At 59.0% G+C, this 22,327-nt stretch overlaps 2 protein-coding genes and 1 long non-coding RNA gene across 4 annotated transcripts in view; all 3 read left to right on the top strand.

The window, feature by feature from the left end:
• RNF157 (ring finger protein 157) overlaps nucleotides 1-6,273 on the top strand; it is a 56,823-nt gene extending 50,550 nt beyond the window's left edge. The window contains exons 17-19 of the mRNA XM_049770765.1: nucleotides 139-187; nucleotides 1,414-1,524; nucleotides 6,014-6,273. Coding sequence (XP_049626722.1) covers nucleotides 139-187; nucleotides 1,414-1,524; nucleotides 6,014-6,126 — 273 coding nt within the window. The 3' untranslated portion in view covers nucleotides 6,127-6,273. The remainder of the gene's footprint in view (nucleotides 1-138; nucleotides 188-1,413; nucleotides 1,525-6,013) is intronic.
• An 863-nt stretch (nucleotides 6,274-7,136) lies between these two features.
• Nucleotides 7,137-7,819, top strand: LOC126004336 (uncharacterized). Of its 2 annotated transcripts, none has more exons than XR_007493850.1 (2): nucleotides 7,137-7,180; nucleotides 7,224-7,819. It is a non-coding gene; the product is annotated as an uncharacterized LOC126004336 (long non-coding RNA). The 2 variants fall into 2 exon arrangements; XR_007493849.1 differs by having other exon boundaries at nucleotides 7,137-7,184.
• A 1,713-nt stretch (nucleotides 7,820-9,532) lies between these two features.
• On the top strand, nucleotides 9,533-13,541 carry FOXJ1 (forkhead box J1). Its single transcript, XM_049770612.1, has 2 exons — nucleotides 9,533-10,135; nucleotides 11,687-13,541. Exons 1-2 carry the CDS (start codon nucleotides 9,635-9,637, stop codon nucleotides 12,533-12,535), a joined length of 1,350 nt encoding a protein of 449 aa, XP_049626569.1. The 5' UTR covers nucleotides 9,533-9,634; the 3' UTR covers nucleotides 12,536-13,541.
• Nucleotides 13,542-22,327: the final 8,786 nt, after the last annotated feature.

The raw sequence follows: 22,327 nt of genomic DNA, 5'->3' as shown, positions 1-22,327 counted from the left end.
GAGCAACTCCAGGAAGCAGTATGCCCCACAGCCCCCCACTGTCCTCAGATCATTTTCCTTCCCCTACTCTCCTCAGCCCCCACCCCCTGCTCCTCACCTTCTTCCTTCCACGAGCTCACAGTGCCTCCTCCATCCTAGGGGAACGAGGTGCTGGAGGAAGAGGCCGGATCGCTCACCCCGGAGGACGGTACACAACCTGCTTTGTTCCGGGACCCAGCTGAGGGCAAGGGGATGCTCAGGGCAGGGCAGCCTGGGCCCAGGGAGAGGCAGTCCTTTTTGAGTGATGGAGGAGAATCTGTGCTAGCAGTGTATTGGGGGAACTCAGCACCTGCCAGTGCTTTCTGGGGCTCAGGAGACATAGGGAGCAGTGTGCCTTGAGGGAACCGCACTCCCACTTCCTGCTCCATCCGCTCACCAAATCCAGCCTCTCAGCAGTGCATCTGAGGAAATGGGGACCCTCAAGCTGCAGGTGTGGGGTTTTGTGTCAAAAAGACTGAGCAAGCCTGAGGTCGGCTTTTGGGGGCCATCCGGGAGCTCTGGGGGTCAGACTCAGACCTTGGTGGCAACCTCTCTGGCCAAAGAGCCAGGCTCGGGACCTGTCTGGAGTAAGCACCTGACTCGCTTGCAAAGAAGAATGTTCCAGAAGGTGAAGGGGGTGCACCGTGGGCCTACACCCACACTGGCTCTGAGGGGCGCACCTGCCACCCCCCTGCTTCTGCTTGGGCTGGTGCTGCCTGGGGAGATGCTCAGGGTGCACGCTTGCAGCCAGGGCAGCCTGACTAGATGGGGTGAACCCCAGGCCAATCAGCTTCACCCTCCCAGGAAGCTCTGCTGACTCCAGGGCTCGCTTGCTGACACAAGAGAGAAGACTCTCCTCTCAAGTACTTCCCTCCCTCTTCTTCATGTCAGTTCCCTGAACCTCATCACTGTCACTGCCTGAGTTCTGACAGGAGCCCAGACTCAGGGGACCCTGGAGCCTGCATTTATCTCAGGCAGGGCTTGTGATCACATGCACCCCCCAGACTGTACAGAAACGGGGCCTTCCATGGCTCTCCCTGGCTGGCCTCAGTCACCCACATCCCTCTCTACCCTTTCCCTGGCTGGCCCAGTACTGGGCCTGGGGTGTCAGTGGCAGGCATCAGGAAGGGACCCCCGTTATGACTGACTCCCAGGAGAGCGTGGCCAGCAGGGCCCAGGCGGGTCCAGCGAGCAGGAGGGTGCAGGGACTCCCCATTCATCCCCTGGCTCACTCAACTCCGCTCCGCACTCCTGTGTTTCCTTCCACATTTGGTTTGGTTGTTTTTCGATTTGGTTTTTTTTTTCGTCTCCATCCTTTTACAACCTTGACCTGGGGGCAGCACAAGCAGAGGAGACGCGGGTGGCCCCCCTCTAACCGCGTTCACTCCATTGCAGGCCAGACGACATGCGCTTTTCTAGGCCTGGAGTGTGACAATAACAATGACTTTGACAGCGCCGGCGTGAAAGCACTGGACAATGAGCTGTGCGCTGAGGTCTGCTTGCCTGGTGAGTGGCCACCTGCTGACGTGGACTCGGTGGGGGTCCTACTCGCACCTGCCCTCCTGCCCCACACCAGCGCAGCACCTCCAGAGAGGTTCACGGGGAGCCTAAGACCCTCCTGCCCAGTGGGGTGGGGCGGGGGACCCCAGGTGCCATGAGCACGTTGGAGCTGGAATGGCACTTAGGAGAACCATGACCAGCTGGGCCCAGAGCCCTATGCTAGGAGGTGCCTGTGTGGGCACCTATGACCCCAGAGAGAATCAAGGGGACCGTTTCTGGGGAACCGCTCCTGCTTCCCACACTGAGGCGGCCCTGGAGAATGCCCTGCACAGCTGAGCCTGCTTGGGGCTCCCCTCCTCCTTCCTGTCAGGGGACCCCCACCCTCCCCTCCTCCTTGTGCTCCACTAGTCTTCACATACGAGGACTCCACCCTCCTCTTCCTATTCCCACAGTGCTCCCCCAGAACCCCACACACACACTGGGAACCCTGTCCTCTTTGCGCTCCACTAGTGCTTCCACATACTGGAATCACCCACCCTCCTCTTCGTGCTCCTCGAGTGCTCCCACACACTGGGGCCCCAGCCTTCTGCTCTGCTCGTGCTCCCCAGGGCCCCATACACCCCATGTTTAAGGAGAGGATCCTGTTGTCGTATTCTTGGGGAGCCCTGAAGTCCAAGCACCCCACTGCAGAGCAGCCAGGCCACATCCGGTCCAGTGCTTTTCTCGCCCAGCGAAGCGGCTGCAGGTTTGGGGGGAGCCAGGCCTCTGTGGCTGCCCTCCACACCCCGCTCCATCATGGGGCCTGGGTCCCCGCCTCTGCAGGCCTGTCTCAGGCCTTGTCTCAGGCCCCCGTTTCTCCCTGAGGCAGAGGAGGGAGGCCTGACACATGCTTCTGCCAGCTTCTGTCTGTCCATCTGTCTCCCCACCTTGCTTGTGTCTGTCTGTTATTTCCTCACATCTTGCCAGTGTAAACCCATCTCTCTGTCTGCCCCTTCTCCATTCATCTCATCCTCCAGACTGGGCAAGTTTATGTTCCCCCACCCACCTCTCCTCATGCCGCTGTCCACCCCACCCCACCCCTGTGCTGCTTTGTGGGGCCTGCTTGCTGCCGGGCTTGCTCTCGGTGCTCCCAGGACAGACTAGGACAGGACTCAGCCCTAAGCTGCAGAAATGGGACCTTGGCATCTGTGGCTAGGGGTGGGGTAGCCTGGCCCCCAGGAGACGGCCTCCCTGCCGGCTGTCCTCTCAGGGCTGCCTAGGGCTCACTCTCCCAACCCTGTGTGTGGAGGAGGGAACCCACACTGTGCTGGCAGCAGGGACCGGCTTACTGCTGCTGCTCTTCCTTCCCCTGCGGCCGCTAAGCCAGCCTGCTTGTTGCTGTGGAAGCCTCAGGGAATGGCAGGAGGGAGGAGAGAAGGAAGGGAGGAGAAGGGGAAGTAGGAAGGAATGAAGGAAGGAGAGGGGATGGAAAAGAAGGGAGGAAGGGGAGGGAAAAAGAAAAGGGAAGGAAGTGGTGGAGTGAAAGCACAGCGGGTATGAAGCTCGCCTTGCATGCAGCTGACCTAGGTTCAGTCCTCCACACCCCATCTGGTCTCCTGAGCCAGTAGTTATTCCTGAGTGCAGAGCCAGAATTAACCCCTGAACACCACCCAAAAACTAAAATTCAAAAAAAAAAAGAGGAAAGGAAGAGAGGGATGGCAGGAGAGAACCTAGGGGTTTGTCACAATACGTGCACACACACGCACACTTCACCCAGGGCAGATGTGAGGAGGGAAGCAATCTGTCCTTCTGAGGTGTAGACTGGCCCCTAGTTCTGCTATGAGCCTCCCACAGAATGCAGAACTTTCTGGAAGCATTTGCTAGGGCATTGCAGAATTCTGCTGTAGGCTTGACAGTGGCCGGTGAGCACCCCCTCTCCTTGTCGGCTCCTGGTGGCCAGTTACATGTGGCCCCTTCTTGCCACTGTTAGCCCAGCCCAGCAGCAACACCCAGCACGTTCCAGCCCCACTCTCCTTAAGTCCCATGGGAGGCAGGAAACACTGGTTCCAAAATTGCACTGGAAGTTTTTCCAAGGGTGCCAGCCATGAGCAGATTAGCACTATGAGGACTTGCAGGTAGCTAGGCCCAGAGTTCCGTGGAACCCCCGGGAGGCAGCCTGGCTGGTGCCCCACAGTGCCCAGGGCACCCCTGCGCCCACACACACAGTGAGTCTGGGCCAAATTGGGGTTTATAGTGTAAAAGCAGGGTCCAACACAGTAGCAGAATCCAACATGGGGGGGGGGGCTAGAGCCATATAGGTCCAGTGGGTAGGGTACTGGCTTTGCAAATAGCTGATTAGGTTCCATTTCTAGCACCCATAGGATCCCCCAAGCCTGCCAGGAGTGACTCCTAAGCACAGAACTAGGATTTACATCCGAGCTCCATGGGTGTGCCCCCCCCCCAGTATTCAAATTTAAAATTGTAAACAATTTAAGCCAATAGCACAGTGGGTAGAGCAATGGCCTTGCATGCAGCCAACCCAGGGTCAGTCTGACATCCCATTTGGTCCCCTGAGCCCACCAGGAGTGATTCCTGAGCAAAGAGCGAGGAGTAATTCCTGAGCATTTTCAGATGTGGCCCAAAAACAACAAAATTTAAAAAGAAAAAGAATCAGGTATCATGGGGAGACCTGAGATCTGACCCACACACCAGGTCTGACCCCCCTCAAATTGGCTCCAATGCTGCCTGGTCCTGGGGACTAAGCCTCTTCCTTGGGAGAATCTAAAGCAGGCAGGAGCAGAGAAGAAAACAGTTCAGGGTATTGCTACTGTGGGCGCTGGGGAGAAAGGACAGTGGGGAAGGCACTTGCCTTGCACATGACTGACCTTCGTTCGAACACCGTCACCCCATATGATTCCCTGGAGAGCTCAGCCAAGAGCAGAGCCCAGAGTGGCCACCAAACAAACCAAAGTATTCCTCTTGTGCTCCCCAAATCTCCAGGTCTCCACTCCTTGCATGACAGGAGGTGAGGGAAGGCCTCCTTGGTTCTCTCCGAGGTCGACACCCCCACCCCAACCTGGCTGCCTCTGGGTTCCCAGGGCCACTTGGGACAGTGAGGATCCTGGGAGTGGGGTTCGTGTCTGGGAGGGCCCCGCACTGCAGCGCGTGCTCAGGCGGGAGAGCAGAGCTAGGGTGAGCGGCCGGGTGGATCATGCGTCTCCCTCACCTTCTGTTCTGCTCTCTCCTGCTCAGCAGCCGGCCCGGACTCACGCCCCTAGACATTGAGGAATAGGTATGGACGAGCTCTCCCTACTGCCCGACCCCAGGCCCCCCCACAGGGGAAAGCAGCGCCTCCAACTCTGTGTGGTTGCAGGGCCCTGTGCCACTCCTGCCCCTCAGCTCTGAGAGCCCAGCTGGCCCAGAGCCCCTAGGACTGCCCAGGAAGAGGCAGCTTAAGAGCCCTCTTCAGTCGAGTCTGTCTGCATAGGGGTGCAGAGGGGCCCACAGCTGGGCTGTGCCCCACTCGGATGAGCGTTGTGGCCCTTCAAACAGCACACGGGCAGGGCTGGAGCCATAGAACAGTGGGGAAGGAATTTGCCTTGCACAGCAGCCAACCCAAGTTTGATCTCCGGCATCCCATAGGGGCCCCCACGCTCACCAGGAGTATTTCTGAGCACAGGAGTAATCCCTACGCACGCACCATAAGGTGTGGCTCCCCCCGAAAAGACAAAACAAAAAGCTGGACACAAGCTCAGTCACCCCACCCTCAGGAGCTGGGACCCTGACTGGCCTCCTAAGGGCCAGTGTGGCAGGGGCCCTGCAGTGGTGGAGTTGTGGGGCCAGTTCCCACAGAATGAGGGGGTGATGGTGCAGGCATCTGGGAGCACTTGGTGTGATCAGAATCACTGCAGGGAGGGGGCTTCAGCCTCAACTCTCCAGCCTTCTCTGCTCTAGCCAGAATTCAGAGATCATCTCAGGAGCAAGGCAGCCCCAGACGCAGCCTGTGATGGGGGTGTGGGGCACAGGTGACCCCCTCATCTCCCCTGCCCAGAGCTGCAAACTAGGTTCAAATGAGGGAGGCCCTTGCCTTGGGTCGCAGTGTCCCCAGTGCTCCAAGGACAGGCACCTCAGACCCCACCATGGGTAGGACAGAGGCAGAGAGGTGATGAGCCCTGGTGCCCCACTGGCTTGGCTGCAGCTGTCCCTGCAGGCAGCCTGTCACTTCCTGCCCACCACCACCCCAGCAAACACAATCCTAGGGGGGCCGTCAGCACCTTTGCTCCCACCCCGAACCCCTCTGGCCTGCTGCCCGCTTCCTCCTCCCGGAAGGGGAACTTCGCAGCAAACACGAAGTCCACAGGGCCGGGCCACTGCTGGGACAGGCACACCAGGGCAACTGGACCTGTGACTGAGCCCCACGGAGGGGCCCTCCCTCCACTCTCACATGAACACACAAGGCTTCTCAGCTCTGCCCCTGCAGGCCCACCTGCAGCTAACACAACCCTTCTCTCCCCAGGAGCCTGGCAGGCTGATGACAACGCCCTCGGCCACCGGGGCCACCCACGGTCCTCAGGCAGCAGAGAGGACCCCGAGAACAGGCCATGTGTGTGGGGCCCCTTGGCGGTGTGAGCCCTGCCCAGCACCCGTCCCCTCCCCCCTCCTGCTCCGGACACTGGCCTGGTCCCCACCTTGTCCCCCTGGTCCCCCTGACCCCCTCTGCAGAGACTGGAAGGTGTGCCAAGATGTCGTCGCATGGTGGGACTGAATTTCCAGCACTCCTGGGGAGTGGAGAAGCTCAGAAGGAGAGGGAGAGTGAAAGAGAGAGAGAGAGTGTAAGGAGAGGGAGTGTGTGTGTGTGTGTGTGTGTAAGCTCAGAAGGAGAGGGAGTGTGTGTGTGGAAGCTCAGAAGGAGAGGTGTGTGTGCGTGTGTGTGTGTGTGTGTGTGTGTGTGTAGGAGAAACTCAGAAGGAGAGGTGTATGTGTGTGTGTAGCTCCTGGTTTGGGATGGGGAAGAGAGACTAAGCACCGCACTATAAGGGGATTCCCCAAGACCCTGTTCTCCAGGTGAAAGCTGGCCCTGGGAATGCCCCAGCCCTCCGGATGTCACCCCTGCCGCACTGAGGCAGACCTGGGGCCCCCTATGCCTGGCTCATACCTCATACCGTTCTGTTGCTCCCCACCCCTGCCCCATGGGGCTCACCCCTTCCCACCCCCTGATGAGCTCAGCTGTGCTGTGGCCAGTGATTCGCAAACGGACCCCAGGTGCTTGAAAAGAAGCCCACTCGGCAGGTGGGCTGAGATGACCTGTGAACCCCATTAGCCTCCATTCCACACCCTATGGTGAGCCGCTGGCACAGAAGGAGCCCCTGGGGACTCCTGCACACAGCAGGAGCGGCTGAGTTACTGGTGTGGCTCCATTCCGGCTGTGTCCAAGCACCTCTGAGGGGGCTTTGCCACCCATCAGGGGCCTCTTAACACCCCAGGTGGGTGCTGACCCGTGAGTACACACAGGGTGGGGCTACATGACTGGGAGAAGCCCACCTGCCTGGAACTCCGTGTTCCCTCTGCCCCCTCCACGTTCAGCCGCTCCCGTATTGGATACTTCAGCAATAACCCCACACACCCCAGTTCTCTGGTGTTTGAGTCCCAAAAGCAGTGTGCGTGCGTGTGTGTGTGTGTGTGTGTGTGTGTGTGTGTGTGTGTGTAGGAGAAGCTCAAAAGGAGAGGTGTGGGGGTGTGTGTGTGTGCAGCAGCTTCCAAAGGGCAGCAGCCAATGGGGGGGGGTGAAGGAGAAGGGGGGAGCTTGGAGCAAGCAGCACTCCTTGGACTCTGGGGGTGCACATGGCTTGGCTCTATTCTGTCCTGTAAGATGGTAACGGACACCCCGAAAGGTCCTGCTTCTGGAAGAATCAGGATCTGGGGTGGGAGTGACCTTCCCGTACGTCCCTCTCTACTCTCCTGCATTCCTTTAGTTCTTAGCAAACACCCCGAATCCCAAGGGGCCATCCCCAACCAGCCCCCTATTTGGAGACAGATTAAAGCCCACCTTTCCCCAGGAACACCCCAGGTCGAAGGGGCAGTGTGTGCCCATCTTCATCCCTTGACTCTCAGTCCCAACCCCACCGTGCCAGCACCCACGCAGGGCACACATACCCCCGTGGCACAGACCCACACATGAAGCGGCTCCCCGGGACGGCCCTGCCGTGGGCGCGGTGCGATGCGAGCGTGTCCCCCTCGCTCCCTGGACACCTGGGGGACACCAAGGATGCAATATTTATGGATTGCTGCATGATTCAAGTGAATAAAACTGTTTACAAGAGGAGCTCAGTGGAGCACCCGGATTTCTGGACTGAGGGGCCTCGCGGATGGGGGGCCCAGTGCCATCTCGTGGGCAGCCGGCTGCAGCCCCCCAGTTCTGGGCCCGTCCCTCACTCGCCCCTGCCTGCCTGCCGCCGCACTTGGACCAGACACTGCACCTCATCAATAATTGAAAGGCCGGGGCCAGGGCGGAGGCGAAGCCAGTGCCCGGCAACCCGCACTCCTTAATCCCTGTCGCTGCAAGCGGGGGGACTTCAGCGGGACAAGTGCCACCACCCCGGGCAGGAACTTTGGCCGGGTCCTGGGCTGGGCGAGGTTGCTCCCGGCCGGCCTGGCGCGCTGTCCTCCCTGGGCACTTGGGGAGGGCCGGGGCGCGCGTCCGCGGTGGCCTTGCACGGACCGAGGAGCCTGGCCCGCGAGGGCCGCCCCGGAGCCCCGCGATCGCGGACCTGCAGGCCCTGGACGCCCGGGCGGCAGCGGGAGGGAGGTGGCCCGCGAGCGTCTGCAGAGGGCCGGGGCCGCATCGTCCACGCATCATCAGGGCGGGCGGAGCGGAGGGACGAAGCGCCCAAGCCCGGGGGAGCGGGAGCCGGAGCCCGCGCGCGCCGCTAGCCGCCCATTCGCCGGGCCCGGGGCAGCGCGGGGCGGGTCCGCGGGCGGTTCCCGGGGCGAACGGCCCGTCCGGGCGGCGGCGGGCGCGGTGGCGGGTAAGCGGGGCGGGCGGGGCGGCGCGGGCGACCAGCGAGTCGCGGCCGGCGGGCAGAGCGGCCGGCGCCGTTGCCGTGGAGACGCCTCGGCCAATCGCGGCGGCGGAAGCTGTTTACGGGGGCGGGGCGTCGCCATGGCAGCGAGCGAAGCCTCCGGAGCCGCTACTTAATGCCGGTCCCGGGGCCACTGGCGCTCAGAGAGGCGCCGTCGGGCGGGGAGGCGACGAGGCCCGCCGCTGGGGCGCTGGAGCTGCGGGCGGGGAGACGCGGGAGGCGGGAGGAACTTCGAGAACCTTCCCGTGGCCTGGGCTGCGCTCCGAGCCAGGTAAGGGACGGAGGCGGGAGGGCCGCAGGCTGCCTGCCCCGTGGTCCCCGATGGAAGTAGCGGGTCCGGGGGACTGACAGCGGATCCGGAGAGTTTCGGGGAGACTTTCACTTCCACCGAAACTCTTCTTTCCCCGGGGGTCCCCCATCTCCCCCCCATTCCTGATGACCAGTTCAAGGACCAGCCCGCCTTGTCGACTGCACCATCATCTACTGACCCCTTCCTTCCCCAACCGGGCTACCACCCCCATATCCAATTTGCGGCTGGGCAGACTCGGGGTTCCCTCTTCAGAGACACCCCCAGACCCTCCACCCCAAGTTTGACAGTTTCCTTTAAAGCCTCCCAGGGAGCACACACAGCCTTGCACACGGCCTACCTGGGTTTGGTCCCCCAGAGCCTGCCAGAAGAGATTTCTGAGCGCAGAGCCAGGGGGAACCTCTGAGCATCTCCGGGTGTGACCCCAAAACCAAAAAATTAAAAACATAATGAATAAACAGAGAGAGAAGGATCGAGGAGGACCCCTGGGTTGCAGGTGGGTGAGCTTGGCCGGACAGGGCTTCTGAGCGTCTCCGACCCCACTTTGGCTGCGGGGCGCGTTGCGTCCGAGATGGGCACACGAGCTGCCCACCCCCTCCCCAGCCGGGCCGGGGCTCAGCGGCCTCTTGGTCCCCGCAGGCACCGCAAACGCGCTGGGAGGAGCCGAATGGCCGCGTAACGGGAGCGGCGGGGCCCGGCGGGCGGCTCTGGCCGGGGCCGCTGACCGCCCCCTCGGAGCGTCCCTGCAGACATGGCGCAGAGCTGGCTGCGCCTCTCGGGAGCGGCGGAGGAGCAGCCCGGGCCCGAGGCCAGCCCCGAGGAGCCCGACGCCCTGGATGACAGCCTGACCAGCCTGCAGTGGCTGCAGGAATTCTCCATCCTCAACGCCAAGGCCCCGACCCTGCCGGCCGGGGGCACCGGGGACCCCCACGGCTACCACCAGGTGCCAGGCTCCGTGGCGCCCGGCTCCCCGCTGGCCGCTGACCCAGCCTGCCTGGGGCAGCCGCACACCCCGGGCAAGCCCACCTCGTCCTGCACGCCCCGGACCGCGCCCCCGGGGGTGCTGCAGGCCCAGCCCCCCGACGACGTGGACTACAGCACCAACCCGCGGGTGAAGCCGCCCTACTCCTACGCCACCCTCATCTGCATGGCCATGCAGGCCAGCAAGGCCACCAAGATCACCCTGTCGGCCATCTACAAGTGGATCACCGACAACTTCTGCTACTTCCGCCACGCAGACCCCACCTGGCAGGTAGGGGAGGCCCAGGGCCTGCAGGGGTGTGAGGGGGGCCCTGCCTCTCCCTTCCCTTTCTTTCCCTCCCCTTCCCTTCTCTTACCGCACTGGGCTTCACCCCATCATCCAGGGGGGTGGGAAGGGGATGACCTGCCAAAGAACCTTCCTTAGGGTGCCCCAGAGATGATAGTCAGAGATGGGGGGGGGTGCGTCTGAAGATCCAGGCAGAGAAAATGTTTCTTCTCGAGTGTCAAACCCACAGACCAGGCTGGGTAGTGTTGGAAGGAACAGGGGTCACTGGGGTCATTGGAAAGAGCGCTTGGAGTGCCATTTTTGGGCCTAGATACTAGAATTACTGGTCACTGCCTGGCCCAAGGACAGTTTGGACATCTCTCCTCTGCTCAGGACGCTTTCTTCTGGGTTGGTTGGGAAGTGTGGCTGGGGCAGACTATTAGGGGTAAGACATCTCACTATGTTGGAATAGGGCTGTGTGTGTGTGTGTGTGTGTGTGTGTGTGTGTGTGTGTGTGTCATCTCTCAGTTCTGCCCAGCTCCCCCCCACGTACCCCTCTCCAGTTCCTGCCTCCCCACCTCCCTCACTTCTCACTCAGCCTCCCCAAGGGACAATTACCTGAGCCAGGTGCTTTCCGAAGGGCCTCCTGCCGCCCTGGCTTCCAGTTCCTGGTGTCAGGAACCTGGCTCAGAGTGGCACGAGGCCAGCAGGCAGTAAACACCGAGGGGGGGATCTCTGCCTACCCCAGACCCCCCCTATGCAGCCTGGCATGAGTGAGGCATCAGGAGAGAGACCAGTGACTCTTGCCCAGACACCTCTGTGCGAGAGACTGGAGCTTTTTTGGCATTTTGCTTGCCCTAGGGTGGTGCCATCCATAGCCTCTGAGAAGGCAGAGTGCCAGCATGCTTCCTTCCGCCCACCTGGAAAACTCAGGCAGTGGGATGTGGGTTGCCACCAGGCTTGAGCACTGTGCTCTGAGTACAGTGATGACCTGTGACTCCCAGCTTGGGGTGGGGGGTGAGAGGGAGGCCAGCGGTAGGCTCAACAGTTATGGGAGTAACTGCCACCTCATCATGGCACACACACACACACACACACACACACACTCACAAAGTTTACATGCTCAGCAGCACCGTATGATACACGGGTTCCAAAGACAACCAACAGCCCGAGGCGCAGGCAACAGGGGTCCAGGCCCCTGGGGAGGTGTGGGGGAGCAGAGGCCTTTGGCCAGAGGCCTCAGCAGTGGGGTGAGGGGGTGTGGGCGGCCGCGGGTGGCCAGGCTCGGATGACTGCACAGGCCCATATCCCAGCAACAGGGAACAAAAGAAGCCTGGGCTGGCTGGTGGCTGGTGTCCCAGAGCTGCCCCCCGACACACACACACACACACACACACACACACACACACACACACACACACACACACAGCAGCGCCTCCCTTTCCCAGACCCCTTAGAGAGGTGCAGGGTGGGCTGGGTGGGTGGGGGACCCCGGGTGGATGGGGGACCCCCTCCACTCACCCCAGACCCTGTCTCCCCTCTCGCCCCCCCCCCCAGAACTCCATCCGCCACAACCTGTCCCTGAACAAATGCTTCATCAAAGTGCCGAGGGAGAAGGACGAGCCGGGCAAGGGCGGCTTCTGGCGCATCGACCCCCAGTACGCCGAGAGGCTGCTCAACGGGGCCTTCAAGAAGCGGCGGCTGACCCCCGTGCACATCCACCCGGCCTTCGCCCGCCCGGCCGCTGCCAACGCCGCCGGCAGCCTTGGGGCCACCAAGGCCTCCCCCACGGCCACCTCCACCGCCGCCCCCCAGGAGCCCAGCGCCTCGCCCTGGCCCGGGCCGCTGAGCGTCAACGCCGAGGCCCAGCAGCTGCTGCGCGACTTCGAGGCGGCCACGGGGGAGGCCAGCTGGGGGGCGGCGGGCGAGGGCCGGCTGGGCCACAAGCGCAAGCAGCCGCTGCCCAAGCGGGTGGCCAAGGCGCCCCGGGCCCCCAGCAGCCTGGTGCTGCTGACCCAGGAGGAACAGAGCGAGCTGGAACCCCTCAAGGGCAGCTTTGACTGGGAGACCATCTTCGACGCGGGCACGCTGGGCGGGGAGCTGAGCGCCCTGGAGACCCTGGAGCTGAGTCCCCCGCTGAGCCCAGCCACCACCGACGTGGACCTGGACCTGACGGTGCACGGCCGCCACATCGACTGTCCCGCGCCCTGGGGACCGCCCGGCCAGCACGAGGCCGCCGCCGACAGCCTGGACTTCGACGAGACCTTCCTGGCCACCTCCTTCCTGCAGCACCCCTGGGACGAGAATGGCAGCGGCTGTCTGCCCCCCGAGCCCCTCTTCGAGGCTGGAGACGCGGCCCTGGCCGCAGAACTGCAGGACTGGACCAGCGTGGGCGCCTTCTTGTAAGAAAGGAGCAGCCCCCCGATTTCCACCCACACCTCTGGACAGCGCCCCAGGCTGGGCCCAGACTGTCCCCACCACACACTCACACACCAACATCGCCTCCCACCATGACCCGCTGCAGGCCAGGCCAGGGCACCCAGCCTCCAGCCCAGACTGCCCCCATTGCAAGCTCAGAAGGATCTGGGGGCCCCATGGGACCGGATTTGCTGCCTCCCCGCACCTCCACTCTCCATACAGTGTTTTATTGAACTTCTGGACTTTGTCGGCCCTGCCCCAGGCACCAGAGACTGAGGAACTGTTACTGTCTGGGGGGGCCTGGACTGGGGGGCAAGGACAGTGCTGGGGAGGGGGTTACCCTAGGGTAGCTCCAGCACCCTGCTGCTCCCCCTTTCTCCCAGGTCTCTATCCAGAGAAAGATCCCAGGTACAACAGATACTAATTAGCTGACAGCAAATTAACCCCCCGGGGGCCAGGGTCGAGGCAGCTCCCGTCAAAGCCTCCCCAGGGCCCTGCGGAGCGGAGGGGGGAGGGGGACAGCGTGCCCCAAGTTGGTACAGCACGGCCCAGAAATTTTCTCTAAGGCCCTGGAGGTGGGGGCCAGGCAGGGAGGTGGAGCGGCTGGATCTTGGATCTTCAAGCCTGACCCAGGGCTGAGAGCAGAGGTAGTTGGGGGTGCTGGGGGGGGGGGCCCAGGCTGCGGAGGGACAAACTAATATAGCCAGAGTAGCTGTAGCCCTAGCGGGGAGGAACGTCTGTGTGAGAGAAACTTGGGGCGCGGGGCCATGGTCCCCCCACGCTGCTGGTCTGCACTTGTGGGGGGGTGGAGGAATCCTCACTCAGTCCACCCTGAGCCCCCCACTCCCCGCCAGACTTGGATCCACCCACTTCCGCCTTCACACACACCCCCCATGGGGCAACTTAACCTTTTTTCACGGAAAGTTATTTACGATACAAAATTTTTCAAATTAAAGTTTTTTAAAATCAAAAAAAAAAAAAAAAGGAACAAAAAGGTCCAGCTTGTCACTTTCTTCAAGGAGAAACCCCAGAACCAGTTTTTTGGGGGAGACCTCGTGGTTGGGTTTTATTTTTTTGCGGATGGGTATTAGGGATATGTCTGGTGGGGCTCAGGGCTCACTCCTGGCACTTGAGTTTAGGGATCCCCAATGGTGGGGTTCAGGACCAGGTGGCTCTGCTGGAAATCAGACCCTGTCAGTGTCAGCTGACAAGGCAAGCAAGCGCCTTCCCCCCTGTGCCATCTCTTGAACCCCCTGGGACGACCTCTGTGGGGTGAAGCTTGGCCTGGGTGAGGCTCTGAATACCAGCAGAGGCTCATGGCCTGCCCCTGCCTCGGTGTCCCCAGGGAGGCCTTTGGCATCGGGGGAGTTGTGGGGAGAGCTGAACCTCCTATCCACACAATGTGGAGACTTGACCCCCATAGTGTGGGTGAGGTAGAGTGGGGAAGGCAGGACAGTGCCACCCTCTCTGGCCTGGGGACTCAGGGCTGCTGGCTGGGCTCTTGCCCCCCACTGAGAGGACCTGTCTGGGCTCGCCCGCCCTGCCCCAGCCTTGCCCTGCCTGTCCTCTTGGCCTCTCTAGCCAGGGGACACAGCCTAGAGTCCTTGCACACACACACACACACACACACACACACACACACACACACACACACACACACACACACACACGAGTGCCGCCAAACAAGTACAATTCGCCCCACAGCCCCATCCAGGCCCCTGGCCCATTCCTCTGGCCCCCAGCCCACAGCCTTCCCAGCTCACTCACTGCCTTCATTTCCTAATTATTCCAAATATTTCTCCAAACACACTCAGCAGGCAGGGTGGGGTGAGATGGACTGAGCTAGACCAGCCTCCCCAGGGGTCTCAGCACCCCAACTTTCCCCTCACCCTCCACACAGCACTCTGCCTCTCCCACTCCACACCTCATTCCCCAGCTTTGCAGGACCCAGGGGCCTCCTGATCAGCCGCCAAACCCAGCAAGGGGGATTCGCCTCCTAGACCAGCAGAGCTCCTGGCCTGTGCCCCTGCTGCCTGGGCCTGCCTGAAGAGGAAAGTGGGGGAGGGCAAGTTCCTGCTAGAGCTCCCCGAAAGGGGCACAAACACAGGCTTCCGTGGCTTCTGAAGGTTCCTGATGTTGGGCCAGCATGCGATCAGTGGGTTGAGCACAGCCTTGCTGGTAGGAGGCTGGGGTTCGAGCCACAGACGCACATGGTTCTCAGAGCACCACAAACAAGGAGCCATCAGCAAGCACTGCCAGGTGTGACCCCCCAAAACCCCAAAATCCAACATCAAAGCCACAAAAGCCTGTGACCACATTGATTTGTACCTAGCAGCCAAGCTCACCAACACCAGGTACTCAAGCTATATTAGGGTTCCCTGTGTCCCCACTCCCACGCACCAAGCTGGAGACGCCCCAACACACACTGCTCCCCACCAGCCACCAGGCCTCCTGGGCTCTCCTCTCTGTATTCATTTTGGTTTTGTGGGTGCCCCAAGAGCCATATTTGGGGATCAGCTAATCCTGACTTGGTGTTTGGGGGTCGATCCCACCACAGCTTGCGGGGTGACCACCCAGGATCTCATGCATGAGTAAGGCAAGTGCTCCCTAACCCTCCTATCTCTTCCTAACCTGGCACTTGTCACACCAGATGTGGGAGGGGGCTCATCTTCGTGCCTCCTTGTCCACAGCCCCACCCTGTGTAACCAGCTCTCCACGGGGCTTCACTTCTGTCTGGGCTACACCTGCCGATGCTCAGGACTGAATCCTGGCTCTATGCTCAGGAAATCACACCTGGCGGGCCTCTGGAGACCATATGGGCAGCTGGAATTGAACTCAGGTCTTGGGCCTTCAAGGCCAGTCCCCTCCCCACTGTCCTATCACTTGCTCTCCCCTCCCCAAAAACTAGGAGCCCTTGATTCGTGTCCCGCTGGGTGAGCTCTGACTTGACGCCAAGCTCAGACTTGGGGTCCCTTCCTGCTGCCCAGGGCCAGCCGCCTTGCTCTTGTGGGATGTCTGTAGGTCTGAGAGCCCCCCACAGCCCCCAACCTTGAAAATAAACTCCAGGGCCCGGAGAGATAGCACAGCGGCGTTTGCCTTGCAAGCAGCCGATCCAGGACCAAAGGTGGTTGGTTCAAATCCCGGTGTCCCATAGGGTCCCCCGTGCCTGCCAAGAGCTATTTCTGAGCAGACAGCCAGGAGTGACCCCTGAGCACCGCCGGGTGTGGCCCAAAATCCAAAGGAAAAAAAAAAAAAAGAAAATAAACTCCAGGAACAAAGGGACCGGGCCTCCTGCAGTGCTGCCCCCCACAAGCCAGCACCAGGGCTCTGGGAGGGGCAGGGCCTGAGGGGGGTGAGGTGGGGGAGTCTGGCCCTCCCAGGTAAACAGGTGTATTTGACCTCCCAGCTCCGGGAGTGGGGTAGGGTGGCCAGATGGCAGGCCCGGGCCTGCTGAAGGACTGAGGGGGGGCACTGCCTTAACAATGAGGTGAGCTGACACATTCTTGCGGCCCAGGGGAATGGCAAAGTGGGGGGGCCACCGGGGCCATGCAGTGATGTCGCAGGAGGCACTTGATCACTGCCCCTGGTTCACCGGGTGTCAGGTGGACAGAGGAGAAGGTGGTGATTCAGGGGCCCAGGCTCCCCAGCTGTTCCCAGCAAGGCCCGGTCACCCTGCTTGTGGGCTGTTCCTGGAAGGAGGGGCTGGCCTCCCTTTCCCTGTGAAGGCGGCAGCTTCTAGAATTCAGAGAATCAGCCACCAAAGGCCTGAGCCTTCGGAGACATGGCTTTGTCCCTTTCCGGTCCTGCCAGGGGCCCTTTGAAGCTGGGTCCTCCCAGTTTGCTATTTGCCAAGGAATTAAGCAGAGGCTGAGTCTGCCAGAGCCCCCTAACCCCCACTCTAGGCCTCCCACAGCTCGGCGAATACTGCCCCCAACTGCCCTGGCCCCTCACTTGGCAGCACAGCCTGGCTTCCTGCCCCAGGACACCCCAGTTCCCTCCCACTCACTAAAAGTGAGCAGTTTTTCTGTTTTCTTTTTTTTTTGGGGGGGGGGGTGTCACACCCAGCTGAGCTCAGGAGTTTCTCCTGACTGTGCTCAAGAATCGCTCCAGGGGCCGGGCGGTGGCGCTAAAGGTAAGGTACCTGCCTTACCTGCGCTACCCTAGGACGGACCACGGTTCGATCCCCCGGCGTCCCATATGGTCCCCCAAGCCAGGAGCGACTTCTGAGCGCATAGCCAGGAGTAACCCCTGAGCGTCACCAGGTGTGGCCCAAAAACCAAAAAAAAAAAAAAAAAAAAAAGAATCGCTCCAGCAAGGTTCTGGAGACCAAATGGGATGTCAAGGATCGAACCTGGGTCACCACTTGCAAGGCAAATGTCCCCCTCTCCCGCCTGCTATGTTATTGCTCTGGCCCTAAGCAGTTTTTCTTGTCTATGGTTCAATGATAACCACTGAAAGTTTGAGGGGCCCTAGAGGTTCTCAAGCCGAGCGTGTAGAGTCTGGCTGGGGTGCTTTGGGCTTTGCTCTTTCTGGAGTTACAGCTTCTTGGTAGTGACTGAATGAATGAATGAGTGAGTGAATGAATAAGCTACCGTCTGAGCAGCACCCCACACTGTAGCTTCGGTAGAGGTGGGGTACTTGGGCAAATGCACCTGCAGACACCCCAAGAGCTGTAATAAAGTCTGGGCCTTGTCCCAGCAGCTGTTCAGAAGCCCCCGGCTGAAAGTGGGTCCACGTAGGTCCTCAGAGCATCTTCAGCCTAGGAAGAGGGTGGGGGTGACCAGGCCTGGGGTGGGGGTGTCTGCTCCTCCTAGGAAATAGGAACAAACCCAGCAGAGAAAAAGGCATGTTGTTTGTGGGGGCACTTCCTGGTAGTGCTCAGGGCTTCCTCTTGGTTCTGCACTCTTGAGAGCTTAGGAACCATATAGGATGCTGGGGATTGAACTGGGGTCGCAGAATGCAAGGTAAGGGCCCCACCTGCCCTCATCACTCTCATCACTTTTTTGTTTATTTTAGTTTTGGGACTATACCCATCAGTTCTCAGGGATTCCTTCTGCTTCTGTGCTCAGAAATAATTCCCGGAAGGCTTGGGAGACCCTATAAGATGTCAGGGATCGGGCCCGGAGAGATAGCACAGCGGCTTGCAAACAGCCAATCCTGGACCAAAGGTGGTTGGTTCGAATCCCGGTGTCCCATATGGTCCCCCGTGCCTGCCAGGAGCTATTTCTGAGCAGACAGCCAGGAGTAACCCCTGAGCACCGCCGGGTGTGGCCCAAAAACCAAAAAAAAAAAAAAAAAAAAAAAAAAGATGTCAGGGATCAAACCCAGGTTGGCCACATGGAAAGCAAACACCCTCTCTGCGGACTCTCTCTCATGCCCCACATTTTTTTTTTAATTCTATCCACCCTTCAGAGCCTGGAACTCAAAAGGGTCTGTGGCCACCTCTCCTGGGTCACAGGATGGAGCTGTGCCCTGTACTTGGTGCCTGGTCAGAGGCCTGGAGTGATGGAACATGACACCAAAGCTGGTCCTGATACCGGGTAAAGAATAACCCTGAAGTGCTGTCATCCCTATCCCCCAGCACCCCATGAAAGCCAGAACCAGCCATAGTCCAGGAACCAACAGGTGACAATACAGGGACACTGTTCTGCCCTATCATCTGGCCAGATGACTCATCTCGGGAGGTCCCATCCCAGCTCTCAGCTGCCCTCTGGAGTCCAATTCACTGGAGATTTGGGTCTGACACTGGGAACTGGGAGACCCCATTAGTCACCGAGGCGCCAGCAAATGCCACCCAGTTTCACCTGTCAGGTTTGCAGGTCCACATGGAGGGGGGCTTGGGGGTGGTTTGGGCAGCTGAAAGGGTCTGTGGTCACTGACTGCAGCTCTGAGGAACCTTCCAATGTCCCCACAGATGAGAAAACAGAGAGGCCGCAGCTCCAAGCTAGCAGCATAGCTGGAGGCTGCCATGGGGCCCAGCACAGCACCTCCAAGACTCCTTGAGGACATCACCTCATGTAGTCATTCTATTCACTCATTCATTCCATCACGAATTCACACTCTTTAATTTACTTACTCAGTCTTTCATTCATTCACTTACTAATTTGCCCATCACTCTTTTTTTCATTCACTTGCTCATTCATTGAATCATTCTCTCCTCTCTCTCTCTCTCTCTCTCTCTCTCTCTCTCTCTCTCTCTCTCTCTCTCTTTTATTTATTTATTTTTTTGGGGAGCCACATCCAGTGGCACTCTGGGGTTACTTCTGGCTCTGTGCTCAGAAATCGTTCCTGGCAGGCTTGGGGAATCATATGGGATGCCGGGGATGGAACCTGGGCAGGTCACAAGCAAGGCAAACTCTACCCACTGTGCAACCTCTCTGGCCCTCTCATTCTCTCATTTACTCACACATTCTCCCATTCATTGAGTAACTTTCTCATTCATTCATTCACTCACTCATTCATTCATTCCCTCCCTCTCTCGCTTGCTCTCCAAACCTGACAGGTAGGAGCCCCCTCCTGCCGAGAAAGAACTCATGCTCAAGAGCACCAAACCCAGAGCAAACCCCAGTAGGTCCCGAGAAGGCACCAGGCCAGGTCAAGTCATTCAACCCTCCCCACCCACTCCCTAACGACCCCCAGCGACCCTCCGCTTCCAAGGCACTGGAAATCTGGGATCAAGTGGGAGCTGGAGGTGAGGCAAAGGCCCCAGTCCCCTAGACCTAAGAACTGGAGGTGTTGGCTTCTGGGAGAGGGTCTGGGGGGACCTTTGCCAGCCCAGGCCGAAGGTGCAGCGGGCGGCCTGGATCTGGATGGCATGGGCAAGTCTTGGCTGCATCAAAGCGCTGAGTCACGTTCCCAGCACAAGGCCCCTGGGGAACCACCACCACCCGGGAGCTGAGCACAGGGATGTGGAGTGCGCTGGAGAGGGCGTAGCTATGAGCTGGGCGTGGTTTCTAGATAAGGTGGGTGTCGGGTGCCACCTTGCGGCCTACCTGCGTCTGCATCCAGCCCAGGACGGGGCCTGGTACCCAGCCAACCTAGCCCTAGCTGGGTGGGATGTGTAGTGGGGATGGGGGGGAAACCCCTGAGGCTGGAAATCTGCTCGTGGAGTTTTGGGGATTTGTTTTGGGGAGGGGGACACACTTGCCTCATGGCTTACTCCTGCTCAGAGTCACTCCTGGCAGTGCTGGGGGACCTTCTATGTTGTGCATGGCAGATGCCTTGGGTCTGAACCATCTCTCCAACCCGGCATGGGATTAGGGAAAGACAAACGGGTCCAGGGGCTAAAGTTCGAACCCTGGCATCCCATATGGTCCATCATGCACCGCCAGGAGTGATACCTGAGCGCAGTCCCAGGATTAGTGCATGATGAGTACTTCTGGATGTGGTCCAAAAACAAAAACAAAAGAGGGCACCAGTCTTGTAGAAGCACAACTCTGAGATCCAAGTTGCTCCAGGGAGAAAGGAAAGGAAGGACAGTGTGTATGTGTGTGCACATGTCCTTGTGTGACCTTGAGTCCCCAGAGCTCTGACTTTCCCAGCCGCTCTCCAGCTCCTCCAGGCCATCCTCTGGGAGTCTGCGCAGCCAGTGGCAGCTTTTCCCTGGAGTGTGGGTCCCTGTGCAGGCTCAGGGAGCCGAGAGCCTGGAGCTGACTGTGGAGTCACAGAGAGGTCATGGAAATAGTGGCCCTGACACCCCCCCCCCCTTTGCAGCCGCAGAGCATCATCTTAGACTGGATTGGTTCCGGTTCCTGGCACACAATCCCTGGGTCCAGGACCTGAGCCTTCCCCAGCATTCATTAGTGATGGGTGTTCAAGTTTGTTATTTCACTGTATTTATTCAGACTGTTCTAGGGTGAATTGCTGTAGATCGGATTCTCAAGAAGCTGGCCCCCCTCTTTTCTTTAGCTTATTAAATTGGGGAGCCTGAAGTTACTACTCCTTCATAATCTTTCAGTGGCTGCGGCTCACTATAGTGTCACCCGTTGTATTTCTTTTATATGTTTTGTTTTGTTTTGTTTTTGTTTTGGGGTCACACCCGGCAGCACTCAGGGATTAGTCAGGGCTCTACACTCAGAAATCGCTCCTGGCAGGCTCGGGTGACCATATGGGATGTCAGGATTCGAACCACCGACCTTCTGCATGCAAGGCCTTACCTCCATGCTATCTCTCCGGCCCCGATTCCCATCTTCTTTTCTAAATATCTAGAGTTGGAAATTTCCCTATACACACACTGTCCTGCATCCCACCCATTCCCTATACACACACTGTCCTGCATCCCACCCATTTGCATTGCATTCAGCATTAAACATGAGATGCTGGTAACCATTTTTCTTCTGTGTTTGTTTATTTTGTTTTTGGGACACACCCAGTGGTGTTCAGGGGTTATTTTCTGACTCAGCACTCAAGAATCACTCCTGGCCAGCTCAGGGAATCATATGGGATGCTAGGGATCGAATCTGGGTTGACTGCATGCAAGGCATGCATCACCTTACCCACTGTGCTACTACTCTGGCCCCTGGTAAATATTTTATATTAGAGCCAGGAGTAAGCCCTGAGCACTGTTAGACTGCTATGACAGTATGGAGAGTCCTCCTGGTGTGGCCAAGGCTTCCAGTTGAAACCCCAATTTTACTCCTTTTATTAAAATATGTTGTGTTGGGGGCAGGAGAGATAGCATGAAGGTAAGGTGTTTGCCTTTTATGCAGAAAGCTCGGTGGTTCAAATCCCGGCATCCTATATAGTCCCCTGAGCCTGCCAGGAGCAACCCCTGAGCACTGCCAAGTGTGACTCAAAAAAAAAAAAAGTTGTGTTTGCTAGTGGGAATTGGAGCATTTTTGAGGGGTAAGAAAGGGATCACACTTGGTTGTGTTCAAGGGAATATCCTGGTACTGTATTCAGCAGGACCAACCATGGGAATGGAACCTAGATCTCCTGTGTGTCTGCCTGAGTCCCCTCACTAACCCTGGGTTATGTTTTGTCCACCTCTGCATTTCCTTATCCTCACATGCTGGCCCTAAAATTAGACTCATCTGAACTCTTCTTTTCATCCAGACTGTCCTATCCGGTGGCCATGAGAGGCTGCTTTGGCTTGGGAGTCACTGGAAGAATAACAGGGTTGCACAAGTGAAGCAAAGGCAACATCACTGAGCTATCTCCAAGAGCCTGATAGCCAGTGGGCAGCACCGTACACATGAACAGCTGAGGAAGCAGATGACATAGGAGCCTGGTGCCCCCTTCCTGTTGGAGAGTGAGACCCAAAAATAGCCCAGGATGCTATCTGGCACAGACATGGCTGGCAGAAAGTTCTGGAAACATGGCAGTGGATTAACAAATTAATTACACTTGGGGAAATGTGAGAGAATAGCACACGCACACACACAAGCACACAGAGGCAGATACAAATATGCAAGCTTTCATCACAAAGTTTCATCACAGGGGAGGAATTCTTTGCTATGGAGCAGAGAGACTCTCTATTCAGCCTTCTACTCCCTTGGCAGAAAAAAATTTTCAGTGCCCCCCCCCCCCCCGAAACATACCTTGCTTAAGTGAACAAATTAATCCCCCCAATTGACCTATAAGCTATTTTACTGGTCTCTGCACCTTTATTTATTTATTTATTTATTTATTTTTGGTTTTTGGGCCACACCCGGTGACGCTCAGGGGTTACTCCTGGCTATGTGCTCAGAAGTCACTCCTGGCTTGGAGGACCATATGGGACGCCGGGGGATCGAACCGCGGTCCATCTAGCGCAGGCAAGATAGGCACCTTACCTCTAGC

This window comes from Suncus etruscus, chromosome 1, assembly GCF_024139225.1.
Source record: "Suncus etruscus isolate mSunEtr1 chromosome 1, mSunEtr1.pri.cur, whole genome shotgun sequence".
Lineage (NCBI taxonomy): Eukaryota > Metazoa > Chordata > Mammalia > Eulipotyphla > Soricidae > Suncus > Suncus etruscus.
Note: the sequence above shows the minus strand (reverse complement) of the source record. Positions and strands in the feature narration are given on the sequence as shown.